Source organism: Nomascus leucogenys, chromosome 17 (genome assembly GCF_006542625.1).
Source record: "Nomascus leucogenys isolate Asia chromosome 17, Asia_NLE_v1, whole genome shotgun sequence".
Lineage (NCBI taxonomy): Eukaryota > Metazoa > Chordata > Mammalia > Primates > Hylobatidae > Nomascus > Nomascus leucogenys.
Window position 1 is genome coordinate 82,827,103 of NC_044397.1, and position 14,956 is coordinate 82,842,058.

The 14,956-nt window shown below is 45.6% G+C and overlaps 1 protein-coding gene across 1 annotated transcript; it reads right to left on the reverse strand.

Moving 5' to 3' along the window:
* Positions 1 to 6,687: 6,687 nt before the first annotated feature.
* EID2B (EP300 interacting inhibitor of differentiation 2B) lies at positions 6,688 to 8,585 on the reverse strand. The gene has a single exon (XM_003270368.4). The coding sequence runs from the start codon at positions 8,497 to 8,499 to the stop codon at positions 8,014 to 8,016; it is 486 nt and encodes a 161-aa protein (XP_003270416.1). The 5' UTR covers positions 8,500 to 8,585; the 3' UTR covers positions 6,688 to 8,013.
* Between the last annotated feature and the right edge of the window lie 6,371 nt (positions 8,586 to 14,956).

Here is a 14,956-nt window from a genome sequence, read left to right on the forward strand (position 1 = left end):
GATAGTTTAGATTCAAAAGGTGACTAACGGTGCACCTCTGGTTTATGGTAATTAGATGAATCAGAATGGCAGCTGTCAGTGACAGAAGGGCCACCATGAGATTATAAGAAAGCTGGACTTTGAGCCACGTGGTATCAGCTTGACAGTCTGGGAGGGGAAGGAAGCTGGAGATTGAGTTCAGTTCCATGACCAATGATCCAGTCAATCACGCCTGCATAATAAAACCCCAATAGGCTGGGTGCAGTGGCTCACGCCTGTAATCCCAGTACTGTGGGAGGCCGAGGTGGGCGGATCATCTGAGGTCAGGCATTCGAGACCAGCCTGGCCAACATGGTGAAACCCCGCCTCTACTAAAAATACAAAAATTAGCTGGGCGTGGTGGCGCATGCCTGCAATGAGAGCTACTCGGGAGGGTGAGGCAGGAGAATCGCTTGAACATGAGAGGCGGAGGTTGAAGTGAGCCAAGATCTGGCCATTGCACTCCAGCCTGGGTGACAGAGCAAGACTCTGTCTCAGAAAAAAAATAAATAAAAAATAAAACCCCAATAAAAAACTTTGTGCACGCGGCCCAGATAGCTTTCCTGGCTAGGAATACTCTGCGTATCACCACAAATCCATGTGCCAGAAAACTGATGTGTCCTGCCTCCACAGGGAGAGGACATGGAAACTGTGCACTGGGACCATCCCAGACCTCGCCATGTGTGTCTTTCTTTCTTGGCTAATCCTGATTTTTATCTTTTTTTTGCTATAATAAAACTATAAAATCATAGCACTTTCCCCAGTTCTGTGAGTCACTCTAGTGAATTATTGGCCCTGAAGGAGGAGTGGGAACTCCCTGAATTTGTAGCCAGTTGGTCAGGAATAAGGAGGTCTGGGAACCCCAGAGCTTGTGGCTGGTGTATGGAGTGAGGACAGCCTTGTGGAAGACTGACTGAGTCCTTAAACCTGCAGAGACGAATGTTCACTCCGGGTAGTGTTAGAATTGCATCATAGACATAAAGTAGTAACTACAGAATAATAAACATTTTAATTGGGCAGAAGGATGATACAATTCTAAACTGTATGTACCTATTAACAGCTTCAAAATACATTAAGCAGCTGGGCAGGCGCGGTGGCTCACCCCTGTAATCCCAGCACTTTGGGAGGCTGAGGCAGGCGGATCACAAGGTCAGGAAATCGAGACCATCCTGGCTAACACGGTGAAATTCCATCTCTACTAAAAAAAAAAAAATACAAAAAATTACCTGGGCGTGGTGGCGGGCACCTGCAGTCCCAGCTACTTGGGAGGCTGAAGCGGGAGAATGGCGTGAACCTGGGAGGCGGAGCTTGTAGTGAGCCGAGATCGTGCCACTGCACTCCAGCCTGGACGACACTGCAAGACTCCGTCTCAAAACAAACAAACAAACAAAAATTAGCCAGGCCTGGTGGTGCGCGCCTGTAATCCCAGCTACTAGGGAGGCTGAGATAGGAGAATCGCTTGAACCCAGGAGGCGGAGGTTGCAGTGAGCCGAGATTGCACTCCAGCCTGGGCAACAGAGTGAGACTCCGTCTCAAAAACAAAACAAAACAAAAACAAAATACATTAAGCAAAAGTCGAGAAAACTATAGTTCATCTTATAATGTGAAATTGACAAATAAACCTAAATTAGAGACAGGTGAAACTGACAAAAACTAATTCAGGATGTAGAAGAGTATGCAGAACATAAACCACAAGCCTGATCTAATGAACAAATGTATATAATTGTACCTAACAATTGGAGAATACCTTTCTGCACGAATGAAATATTTACAAAATGTAACAATGTGTTGTGCCATAAAGCCTCCATACATTCAAAATAATTTGCATCATTCAAACCACATTCTCTGACCACTATGTACTTAAATCAGAAATCAGTAACAAAAGAAACATAAAAACCTGAACACCTTCAGGAATTAAGAAACACACTTCATTTTTTTTTTTTTTCTGGCAAAATAAGCCAGAAAGTGCTACATCACCCAGGCTGGAGTGCAATGGTGCGATCTCGGTTCACTGCAACTTCCACCTCCCGGGTTCAAGTGATTCTCCTGCCTCAGCCTCCCGAGTAGCTGGGATTACAGGTGTGTGCCACCACACCTGGCTATTTTTTGTATTTTTGGTAGAGGCGGGGTTTCACCACGTTGGCCAGGATGGTCTCAAACTTCTGACCTCAGGTGATCCGCCTGCCTTGGCCTCCCAAAGTGCTGGGATTACAGGCGTGAGCCACTGGACCTGGCCATTTTTTTTTTTTTGAGACAGTCTTTCTCTGTCACCCAGGCTGGAGTGCAGTGGTGGGATCATGGCTCACTGCAACCTCCACCTCCCAGGTTCAAGCAATCCTCCTGCCTCAGCCTCCTGAGTAGCAGGGATTATAGGAGTGCCCCACCACATCCAGCTAATTTTTGTATTTTTAGTAGAGACGGGGTTTCGCCATGTTGGCCAGGCTGGTCTTGGATTCCCGACCTCAAGTGATTCACCCGCCTTGGCCTCCCGAAGTGCTGGGATTACAGGCTTGAACCACAGCACCTGGCCTGAAAATGCTATATTCTAAGTCAGTAGAGAAATACTAATACTCAGACAAGTACCCTACAAACTCTATTGATTTTATCTCACAAGAAAAAGAAAATTATCAATGAACTACTCTCCCAAAAAGCATTAGACCTGAATGGTTTTCAGAATAAAAATCTGTGAAACTTTAAAAACCAGATAATTCCAATGCCAGCTTTTTCCAGAGCAGGGAAAAAATAAAATACTTCTGTACTCTTCATATGAAATGATATATATGAAGTACAGTTGATCTAAATACTGAAAAGTTTGATAAACTAGAAACTAATTTCACTTATGAATTCTAATACAAAATCTTAAATTTTATTTTATTCCATAAAATAAAATGGAATTCTAGATCATACTAAGGAATAATGTATCATGTCTAAGTGAGGGGCATTTCAAATGCAAGGACCATTACTACAAAACCTATGAACATGATTTAACATATGAATATACTGCCGGGCGCAGTGGCTCATGCCTGTAATCCCAGCACTTTGGGAGGCCAAGGCGGGCAGATCGCCTGAGGTTGGGAGTTCGAGACCAGGCTAACCAACATGGAGAAACCCCATCTCTACTAAAAATACAAAATTAGCCGGGTGTGGTGGTGCATGCCTGTAATCCCAGCTTCTCTGGAGGCTGAGGCAGGAGAATCGCTGGAACCCAGGGGGTGGATGTTGCGGTGAGCCGAGGTTGTGCCATTGCACTCCAGCCTGGACAACAAGAGTGAAACTCTGTCTCAAACAAAAAACAAAAAACATATGAATATATCATGGGAGAAAAGAGATCCATAAATGCGGATCTGACCTTTAACAAAATTCTCTACCAGCTGGGTGCAGTGGCTCATGCCTGTAATCCCAGCACTTTGGGAGGCCGAGGTGGGCGGATTGCCTGAGGTCAGGAGTTCCAGACCAGCCTGGCCAACGTGGTGAAGCCCTGTCTCTACTAAAAATACAGAAATTAGCCAAGTGTGGTGGTGGGTGCCTGTAATCCCAGCTACTCAGGAGGCTGAGGCAGGAGAATCGCTTGAACCTGGGGGGCAGAGGTTGCAGTGAGCCGAGATGGTGCCACTGCACTCCAGCCTGGGCAACAGCGAGACTCCGTCTCAAAAAAACAAACAAACAAACAAAAAAGAATGAGGTAAAACTATTGTTCTTTGTAGATGATATGATTGTATACCAAAGAAAAGCTACTGCAAACAATAAGACAATAGAGTAAGTTTAACAGAGCACCAAAAAAAAAAAAGAGATAGCATTCAAATTTACACACCACAAAACCTCATTTACAATAGCCATAAACAACAAACAGAATACCAAACAAACCTTGGAATATTTTTTTTTTTTGTTTTTTGTTTTTTTTTTTTTTTTTTTTTTTTTACCAAGTCATCTCCTCACTGCAGCTCCCCCTTTCACCCTTCTCCTCCTCACCTCCCGAGCACACTACAGCCCTGCCACTGCCCCTAATTTTTTTTTTTTAGAACTTCACTTGTTAGCCAATTCCATCTCCTGACCTCTATCCGCCCCTCAGCTCCAAATGCTGGATCAGTGACACCGCCCCCCTCTGATATTTTAACAAAAATATGCAAGACCTATATAAAGGAAACTTTAAAATACATCTAGGGACAAATGAAAAGACTTACCACATTACTGGATAGGATGACATCGTGAAGATGTCAATTCTCACTCAACAGTATATATATTGAATGCAACCCATATAAAAATACTAACAGCTTTTGTAAAAATTGAAACTAGTCAAGATGATCCTAAAGTTCCACAATAGAAAAAAAAAAAAAGAACAGCCTGAAAAACTTTGGAAAAGAAGAGCAATGAGGGTGGACTAGCACTACTAGGACCTAAAACATTCCAAATGAGTAAAAATTATAATGTTAACATTTAAAACTTAAAAGTATTCCTTCATGAGTGTGGGGGGAAGGTAGGGTGCAACCTGAGGTAAAAAACAAACAAAAAAACAGATTCCTTCATGATCCTGCAGTGGCAAAGACCTTTCTTTTTTTTTTTTTTTTTTTTTTTTGAGATGGAGTCTCACTCTGTCACCAGGCTGGAGTGCAATGGCACGATCTCGGCTCATTGCAACCTCTGCCTCCTGAGTGCAAGCGATTCTCCTGCCTCAGCCTCCCAAGTAGCTGGGATTGCAGGCGCGCGCCACCATGCTCGGCTAATTTTTGTATTTTTAGTAGAGACGAGTTTCACCATGTTGGCCAGGATGGTCTCAATCTCTTGACCTTGTGATCCGCCCACCTCGGGCTCCCAAAGTGCTGGGATTACAGGCATGAGCCACACCCGGCCCCATGACTCAAAGTCTAGAAACCACAAAAGAAATAAACTGAATATACACAGCTACATTAAACATTTTTCTTTTTTTTCTTTTTTTTTTTTTTTTTTTTTTTTTTTGAGATGGTGTCTGGCTCTGTCGCCCAGGCTGGAGTAGTGCAGTGGCGCAATCTCGGCTCACTGCAAGCTCCGCCTCCCGGGTTCACGCCATTCTCCTGCTTCAGCCTCCTGCGTAGCTGGGACTACAGGCGCCCGCCACCATGCCCAGCTAATTTTTGTATTTTTAGTAGAGACGGGGTTTCACCGTATTAGGCAGGATGGTCTCAATCTCCTGACCTTGTGATCCTCCCGCCTCTGCCTCCCAAAGTGCTGGGATTACAGGCGTGAGCCACCACGCCCACTCAACATTTTTCTGCATGGCAAAAGGATCACAGCAGTCTGAACTGCTGTGAACTATATTCCATGTCATTACAAAGGGCTAACTTCTTTAGTGACTGACACATAACTTACAAGCCAATAAAAAATAAGAATATGGACAGGTAGTTCACTGAGAAGTGAAAACAAATGACTCTTAAGCATTTGAAAACATGCATCCTCACTCATAATTAAGAAATTCAAATTAAAACCATAGTGAGAAACCATCTTTTACTGTCAGATGCTCCCAAAGCTATCAGATTAGCCAGGCTGTGGAGAAAGAGGCACAACTATTCCTGGCTGAATAGAAGGTAAACTGGTTGAGCCTCAAGGAGAACACTCTGGTGACACATTAAAAATACCAAGGTGGGCCCGGGCGTGATGGCTCACACCTGTAATCTCAGCACTTTGGGAGGCCGAGGCGGGCAGATCACGAGGTCAGGAGTTCGAGACCAGCCTGGCCAACATGGTGAAACCCTTTATCTAAAAAAATACAAAAATTAGCTGGGCACAGTGGTGCACCTGTAGTCCCAGCTGCTCGGAGGCTGAGGCAGAATATAGCTTGAACCCAGGAAGTGGAGGTTGCAGTCAGCTGAGACGGTGCCACTGCACTCCAGTCTGGGTGACAGAGTGAGACTCTGTCTCAGAAAAAAACAAACAAAAACAAACAAAAAACCAGGTGGCTGGGTGCGGTGGCTTACGCCTATAATCCCAACACTTTGGGAGGCTGAGGCAGGCAGATCACGAGGTCAGGAGATTGAGACCATCCTGGCTAACACGGTGAAACCCTTTCTCTACTAAAAATACAAAAAATTAGCCGGGCCTGGTGGCATGTGCCTGTAGTCCCAGGTACTCCAGAGGCTGAGGCAGGAGAATCACTTGAACCCAGGAGGCAGAGATTGCAGTGAGCCAAGATTACACCACTGCACTCCAGCCTGGGTGACAGGGCAAGACTCCGTCTCAAAAAGAAGAAAAAAAAAGTGTACTATGGAAAACAAGTAAACACGTATAAATGCATAGAAAATGTTAGAACATTTTGCAAACAACCCAGATGTCCAAAAGGTGTCTAGTTCATTATACTAAGATACGGCTTTACATTGTAGTTGTATAAAAAAAAAAAACAAAACCCAGTGGAGTAGCTGACGCCCAGCACTTAGTACTTTGGGACGCCGAGGCAGGAGGAACAGTTGAAGCTAGGAGTTGGAGACAAGCCTAGACAACATAATGAGGCCCCATCTCTGTTTCTATATATATAAAAAAAGAAAAAAATACCCTGATATATAAATCTCTCCATATATAACTGAAAAAACCCAAGATGCTGATAGAAGTATACAATATGCTACCTTGATTTTATATTTTTAAAATTTTATACCTCGTGATGCAAGTTAACTACCTTGATATTAAAAGGGAAAAGGCACAATATTTAGATTGATGTTTATTTGCATATGCATTAGAAAACTTGAAAGGCATACAGTGACAAAGCAAAAAACAAGCAAAACCAAGAAAACAACAACAAAACTCCAAGCCACAAGCAATGACACCTGCATGGAATAGTTCTGAGTTTGGCAAAGGACAGCAACAAGAGAGATTTCTCACAGCATCTTTTGATACTTTTTTTCTTTTTTTTGAGACGGAGTCCCACTCTGTTGACCAGGCTGGAGTGCAGTGGCGTGATCTGGGCTCACTGCAACCTCCGCCTCCCAGGTTCAAGTGATTATCCTGCCTCAGCCTCCCGAGGAGCTGGGACTATAGGCGCGTGCCACCACACCCAGCTAATTTTTTTAGTAGAGATGAGGTTTCACCATGTTGGCCAGGGTGGTCTTGAATTCCTGACCTCAGGTGATCCGCCCGCCTTGGCCTCCCAAAGTGCTGGGATTACAGGCGTGAGCCAGTGCGCCCGGCCGATACTTTATTATATTTTTGTGTCTTGTGAATAGAATACATATTCTAGAATCAAATAAAAAGCTTAAAATTAACAAAGAACAAGTTTATTCCGCACCTACCCAATTTCACAGACTTGAAAACGTTGATCATAGAATACGTGGCTGTTTCTATTGAATATTTACTGTTAATCTAAAGTACCTCAGAAAACACAAATATGAATCTTACACTAGGATTTGTTGACATGACCACAAATTGTGAAATTTCAAAGTCCTCTCAATAGCCTTCCAATCCTAGTAACTCAGGTACACCTGGATTCCTGACAACTCTATTTCTTTGTTTTCTTTCATCACTTAGGTTCATTTCTATGGGTTCTATTATTGGCATTTTTTTTTTCTCAGATCTTTGCAAAACCATCCTTTATGGTGAAAGTCATGAAGAATTCTTCACAAATGCAGGAAAATGCATTGCTAACAAAGTGTTAAGTCAGAAGTGTCTTGGGACCTGTTTGAAAACAAGATTCGGCCGGGAGCGGTGGCTCACGCCTGTAAAGTAATCCCAGCACTTTGGGAGGCCGAAGCGGGAGGATCGCTCGGGTCCAAGCGTTCGGGACCAGCCTAGGGATGCGAGACTCCCTTCTCTATTTAAATAATACTAAAAGAGAAGAAAGAAAACAAGATTCAACAGTCTTGTCTGTTTCCATTTCGGAGTGTGCTTCCTCCTTCATTTGGACATTGCCGTATTCCCTTCCAGTTTGCATTCCCCCTAATGACTGAGTGAACTAAACTGGCACAGCCTGCCTGTTCTTTTGATCCGAAAAGGGTCACTTGGCTATTCCTTGCCACCAATCTCATCATCACAGCCAACTCAGTCGGCCAGAGGACTGAGGGCCTCGGAGGCAGTCAGCGCTACCGTAAACGCGACAGCAGCGAAGTCCATCTGCGGGGGATCCGCGTCAAAGGCTGCTTCCCTCGCCTTGCAGGCTTCCACAAACAGCCTGCGGCGTTCCTCGAAATCCCGTAGTAATCTGACCGGAATCATGGAGCTACCATCCAGATACTCGCGGAACAACAGCTGCCGGTTAATTTCTAAGAAAGTGAGCTGCTGATGGGGGTCTGGCGCGGACGCTAGGCCCGGGACGCTGCTGCGGATGGGCCCGGGCACAGGGCCCGGCACCCGCGCCATGGACCGCGCAGCTTCGGCCACTGGGCCTTCCCGGGCCTCCTGCACCCGAACCCCGCCGCCGACTGCCCCCCGCAGTACGTCGCTGACGCCACTCGCTGTGCCCACCTGTGGGACACTGCTGTCTCCGGGGAGCTCGGACATCTCCGACAGCCCAGTCGGCTCCGCCATAGTCCGAGCGTTTCTACGGAGACTGGAATAACGGCACGGCACCGCTGTATGCGGGACGTGCGCATGAGCGAGTCTCGGTGAGCGCGTAAACGTTGTGCGTGCCAGTGTGTGCGCATGCGTAAGCACGGTGCACAATCCTCGAGCGTTCCCTAGCGGTCCTGGGTAGCCATTACGTCTGTAGCCGCCTCTGGTCTTCTGAGCGCCTGAGGACCTGCGGACTGTGCGGTATCTTAAATTACAACCACTTCAGTATTAATGTAAAGTTCCTTATAAGGTCATTTTCCAGCTCTTGTCTTTTTTTTTTTTTTTTTTTTTTTTTTCAGACTGGGTCTCGCCCCGTCGCCTAGGCTGGAGTGCAGTGGTGCGATCTCGGTTACTGCTGCTTTGACCTCCCAGCCTCAAGCCATCCTCCTGCCTCAGCCTCTGGAGTAACTGGGACTACAGGTGCGCACCACCACACCCAGCTGATTTTTTATTTTTTGTAGGAATTGGGTCTCACTATGTTGCCCACCCAGGCTGGTCTCGAACTCCTGGACTCAAGTGATCATCCTGCCTTGGCCTCCCAAAGTGCTGGGTTTACCGGCCTGAGCCACTCGGCCTGGCCTGTAAGTAATATTTTGACACTAGAAGTTTGGGGGTTTCCCAAAACCACCTTTAGGCTTGATAATTCCCAGAGCTCATTGAAATCTGTTATATTCACAATCATGCTTATTACAGGCAAAGGACACAGATTAGAAGAGATGTATAAGGCACAACCGGGGATGGGGAGGGTTCCAAATGTGAAGTTCCTGTGTTCCTAGGGATGTGTTACCCTTTGTCGTCCATATGTGGCAGTAAGTGCAGGGATAGTGCTAACGTAGGACTCTCACCCAGGCTTTGGTGTCCAGAGTTTTTACTGGGGTTTTACTACATAGGCATGCTTGATTAAATCATTGCCCATTTTGTTGAAGTCAATCTCCAGCCTCCTACCTGATATCACATGACTCCAAGCCCCAACTCTCTAATGATATGGTTAGTCTTTCCGTGTGGCTAGCTCTGATCCTGATGATAACCCAAAATGTGAAAGTCTATGTTCCATTTAAAATCAGTCAGCTGTGGCTGGGTGTAGTGGCTCATGCCTGTAATCCCAGCAAGTTGGGAGGCAAAGGTGGGAGGATCGCTTGAGCCCATGAGTTTGAGACCAGCCTGGGCAACATAGTGAGACCCCTGTCCCTACAGAAAAAAAATTAGGCAGGCATGGTGGCATGTGCACCTGTAGTCTCAGCTATTCAGGAGGCTGAGGTGGGAGGATGACTTGAGCTTGGTAGGTCGACTGTGCAGTGAGCTATGATTGCACTGCTGCACTCCAGCCCTGTGTGACAGAGCAAGACCCTGTCTCAAAAAAAAAAATCCTTTGAATTTAACTGGAATCCAAATATGAGAGTTGCTAGCAATTGAACTTCAGGAGGATCCATCTAAAAATTCTGACCTATCACAGGTCGTGTCTGGGAGCTGATTGGGTTGGAAATCATTCTGACTCACGTGTACCTTACTTTGTTTCTACAGTTCCCTTGGAGAGATGGAGTGAGTTCTCCCACATGTGACATACATGCTTCAAAAGGCACATTTGTGATATTCCACAGAAGACAAAAGAAAGGACTTCTCTGGAAGGTAACTTCAAATTAGGTAGATAGCTTGGTCACTGGAGGGAATTTGTAATTATGAGCTAGCCGTAAAGTCTCCAGAATTCAGTGTGGCTTCCATTTTGAATGGCTATAATAATACACTGCTCAGTACCTGCAAGTCAAAGAAAAGAGGCCAGAGAAACTCTCTGGAAAAATAGAAAGATCAAGTAAAAATTCTTAAACTAAGTTTTAATGCTGATTCTCCAACTACCTTATTTTATTTTTATTTTTATTTTTTTGAGACAGAGTCTCACTCTGTCACCCAGGCTGGAGTGCAGTGGCATGATCCCAGCTCACTGCAACCTCCACCTCCTGGGTCACTGCAACTTATGCTTCCTGGGCCCAAGCGATTCTCCTGCCTCAGCCTCCTGGGTAGCTGGGATTACAAGTGTCCACCACCGTGCCCAGCTAATTTTTGTATTTTTAGTAGAGACGGGATTTTGCCATGTTGGCCAGGCTGGTCTCGAACTCCTGGCCTCAAGTGATCTGCCCGTCTCAGCTTTCAAAAGAAAGTGCTGGAGGCTGGGTGCAGTAGTCATGCCCGTGATCCCAGTACTTTGGGAGGCTGAGGAGGGCGGATCACGAGGTCATGAGATCGAGACCATCCTGGCTAACACGGTGAAACCCCGTCTCTACTAAAAATACAAAAAAATTAGGCGTGGTGGCAGGCGCCTGTAGCCCCAGCTACTTGGGAGGCCGAGGCATGAAAATTGCTTGAACCCAGGAGGCGGAGGTTGCAGTGAGCTGAGATCGTGCCACTGCACTCCAGCCTGGGTGACAGAGCGAGACTCCGTCTCAAAACAAAACCAAACCAAAACCAAAAACAAAAAACCAAAATAAAGTGCTGGGATTACAGGCATGAGCCACCACGCCTGGCCGCCAAAACACAATTTTTGATCATTAGTCCCAAAGAAATTCCAACCACAGTCCCTCCATCTCAGCTGAAGTCAATTCAATCCTTCTAGTTGTTCTAAATGAAAAAATCTTGGAGTCATTTGTTCTCTCAAATATGACATTCTCTCTCTCTCTCTTTTTTTTTTTTGCACGGAGTCTCACCCTGTCACCCAGGCTGGAGTACAATGTCACCATCTGGGCTCACTGCAACCTCTGCCTCCTGGGTTCAAGTAATTCCCCTGCCTCAGCCTCCCGAGTAGCTTGGACTACAGGCACATACCACCATGCCCGGCTAATTTTTTGTATCTTTAGTAGAGATGGGGTTTCACCATGTTGGCCAGGCTGCTCTCAAACTCTTGACCTCATGATCCACCTGCCTTGTCCTCTCAAAGTGCTGGGATTACAGGCGTGAGCCACCACGCCCGGCAACATTCTGAAATATGACATTCAATCTGTCAGCAAATTTTGTTTGGTCAGCTTTCGCAATATAATGAGAATCTGTTCACTGTTTACACTTCCTCTGCACCTATCCTGCTGAGCCACCACCATCTCTTCCCCAGATTATTACAATAGCCTCCTACTGGTCTCTCTGCTTCTACTTTGCCCCCTACAATCTATTTTTAATAAAATATCCAGAATGGTTATTATTATTTTTCTGAGATGGAGTCTTGCTCTGTTGCCCAGGCTGGAGTGCAGTGGCATGATCTCGGCTCACTGCAACCTCTGACTCCTGGATTCAAGTGATTCTCCTGCCTCAGCCTCCCGAGTAGCTGGGATTACAGGCGCCCACCACCATGCTAGCTAATTTTTGTATTTTTAGTAGAGACGGCATTTCGCCATGTTGACCAGGCTGGTCTGGAACTGCTGACCTCAAGTAATCCACCCACCTCAGCCTCTCAAAGTGCTGGGATTACAGGCGTGATCCACTGCGCCTGGCCCACAATGATTATTTTAAAATGCAAGTCAGACAACTTACTCTTTGACTAAAACCTCCAGTAACTTCGTTTTACTCAGAATAAAAGCCAAAATCCCAACAATGGTCTATAAGCCACCACTCCAATACCAGCTCAGGCCAACTTGCTACTTCTCTGACTTCATCCCGATTCCTTTCCCCTTGCTTGCTCTGCTCCAAGTCAAGGTGACTTCCTCACTACTTCTCAAATACCTCAGAAAACTCCTGCCTTAAACAGTGACTGTTTAATTTGCCTGGAATACATATAACTTGTAATAATATATGACATAAATAATATGTATTGTATACAATAACATAAAATATATTCTATGTAATATAAAATAATTTATTATGCCTATTTCCTCTATTTGAATAGAGCCTAAGTTCCACAGGGCAGGGAATTATAAAAATTTACCATTTTAAGCCAGGTGTGGTGGCTCAGTCTGTAATCCTAGCAGTTTGAGAGGCTGAGGCAGGTGGATTGCTTGAGGCCAAGAGTTCAAGACTGGCCTGGGCAACATGGTGAAAACCCATCTCTACAAAAAATACAAAAAAATAGCCAGGCATGGTTGTAGTTGCCTGTAGTCCCTGCTACTCAGGAGGCCAAGGTGGGAGGATCACCTGAGCCTGGGAGGTTGAGGCTGCAGTGAGCCATGACTGTACCACTGCACTCCAGCCTGGGTGACAGAGATGACCTCCTGTCTCAAAAAAACAAACAAAAAAACCAACCAAACCAACAAAAAAACATTTTAAAGAGATAGCATTCTTTATTTGAAGGCTGAGAGAGATTTTCTCCTGACAACACTTCTGACACCAAATATGTGTGGGGTTTTCCATAACGATTCTCCAAAACAAACCGAGTGTCCCACAATTCCATTCTGACACCAACTATCTGCAGTTAATGCAGACCCCACAGGTCCCATAAGACTATGCCCACTTCAGATGCCAGTCACAAATGGAGTATGTAGGCTACCCACATTTCTACCCAGCCAAGTACCAATTCAGGAGTTCCCACGACCCCCCAACCTCAGGTTTGATAATTTGCTAGAACTCACACAACTTAGCGAAGTGCTGTATTTACTAGTACTAGTTTTTTTTTTGTATTTTTTTTATTTATTTTTTATTTTTATTTTTTTGAGACGGAGTCTCGCTCTGTCGCCCAGGCTGGAGTGCAGTGGCACAATCTCGGCTCACTGCAAGCTCCGCCTCTGGGGTTCACGCCATTCTCCTGCCTCAGCCTCTCCGAGTAGCTGGGACTACAGGCGCCCGCCACCACGCCCGGCTAATTTTTTGTATTTTTAGTAGAGACGGGGTTTCACTGTGGTCTCGATCTCCTGACCTCGTGATCCGCCCGCCTCGGCCTCCCAAAGTGCTGGGATTACAAGCGTGAGCCACCGCGCCCGGCCTTACTAGTACTAGTTTATTTAATTTATTTCGAGACAGAGTCTCACTCTGTCACCCAGGCTGGAGTGCCGTGGTTCCATCTTGGCTCACTGCAACCTGCACCTCCTGGGTTCAAGTGATTCTTTGCCTCAGCCTCCCGAGTAGCCGGGATTACAGGTGTGTTACCACCATGCCTGGCTAATTTGTGTATTTTTAATAGAGACAGCGTTTTGCTATGTTGGCCAGGCTGGTCTTAAACTCCTGTCCTCAAGTGACCCACCCTTCTCGGCCTCCGAAAGTGCTGGGATTACAGGTGTGAGCCACCATGCTCGGCCAGTACTAGTTTATTATAAAGGATACAACTCAGGAAGAGTTACGTAGAAGAGATGTATAGGGTAAAGGGTGGGTGTAGGGGGCACGTAGAGCTTCCATGCCCTCTCTTGGTGGGACTCTCCCAGCACCTTGATGTGTTCAGTCTGGAAACTCTCAAAACCCTGCTGTTTAGGGACTTTATGGAGGTTTAATTACATAGGCATCATTGATAAATCACTTACCAATGGTAATTGACTCAATCTCCAGCCCCTTGCTCCTCTCCCCTTACCAGGAGGTTGGGGATGGGGCTGAGAGTTCTAAGCTTCCAGTGAAGCCTTGGTCTTTCTAGTGACTAGCCCCCATTCTGAAGCTATCTAAGGGCCACCAAGAGTGACCTCATTAGAGCAAGAGATGTTCCTAACACACTATCACTCAGTTGATTCTAAGGGTTTTAGGAGTTCTGTGCCAGGAACCAGGGAGGAAGACCAAACACTGTATCTTTCTTATTATAGCATCAAGACTATTTCTACTTTGAGGATGAATAATTTTCATCTGGTGTTTGCTCCTTTTGGAGCAAACCTGCGACCCATCCATTGCATGAGGAATGGAGGTATTTTTTTTTTTTTTGCTTTCCTTGCAGAAAAAAATAGGTATGGGTAGATCTTGGTGACAGGAGGAGGTAGGAGCATCTAGTCATTGTAGTTAGCTGACAGAACCACCTCCCACTTTCCTTTTTTGTGTATTCTGTTCAATCCCTGAAGAAAACAGAACCTTACCCACCATCCTAGTCTTACTCACTTCTGAGCTGGTGTCCAATGCCCATTTATTGGAAGGTCTTCCCACACTCAGCATCTGAAGATGGGCATTTCTCCAGAAGCAGTTGAGTCTGGATCTCAGATATGAGGTCATATGTTTAGGTTTGCATAAACTGAATTCAGTTTCAATGTGTATTTAATTCAAATTCAGTTGGAATGTGTATTTAGCTATTCTAAGGATGTGTGTTGGTCCAGGAACTCTAGATTCTTATGTGCTGCCCCTCACAAATCCCAAAACTTTGGATGTTTAACTTCTGTAAGATTTCACCACTTACAAGGATGTAGAATGGCTGGGTGTGATGGCTCACACCTGTAATCCCAGCAATTTGGGAAGCCAAGGGTGGCAGATCACTTGAGGTCAGGAGTTTGAGACCAGCCTGGCCAACATGGCGAAACCCTATTTCTACTAAAAATACAAAAATTACCTGGGCATGGTG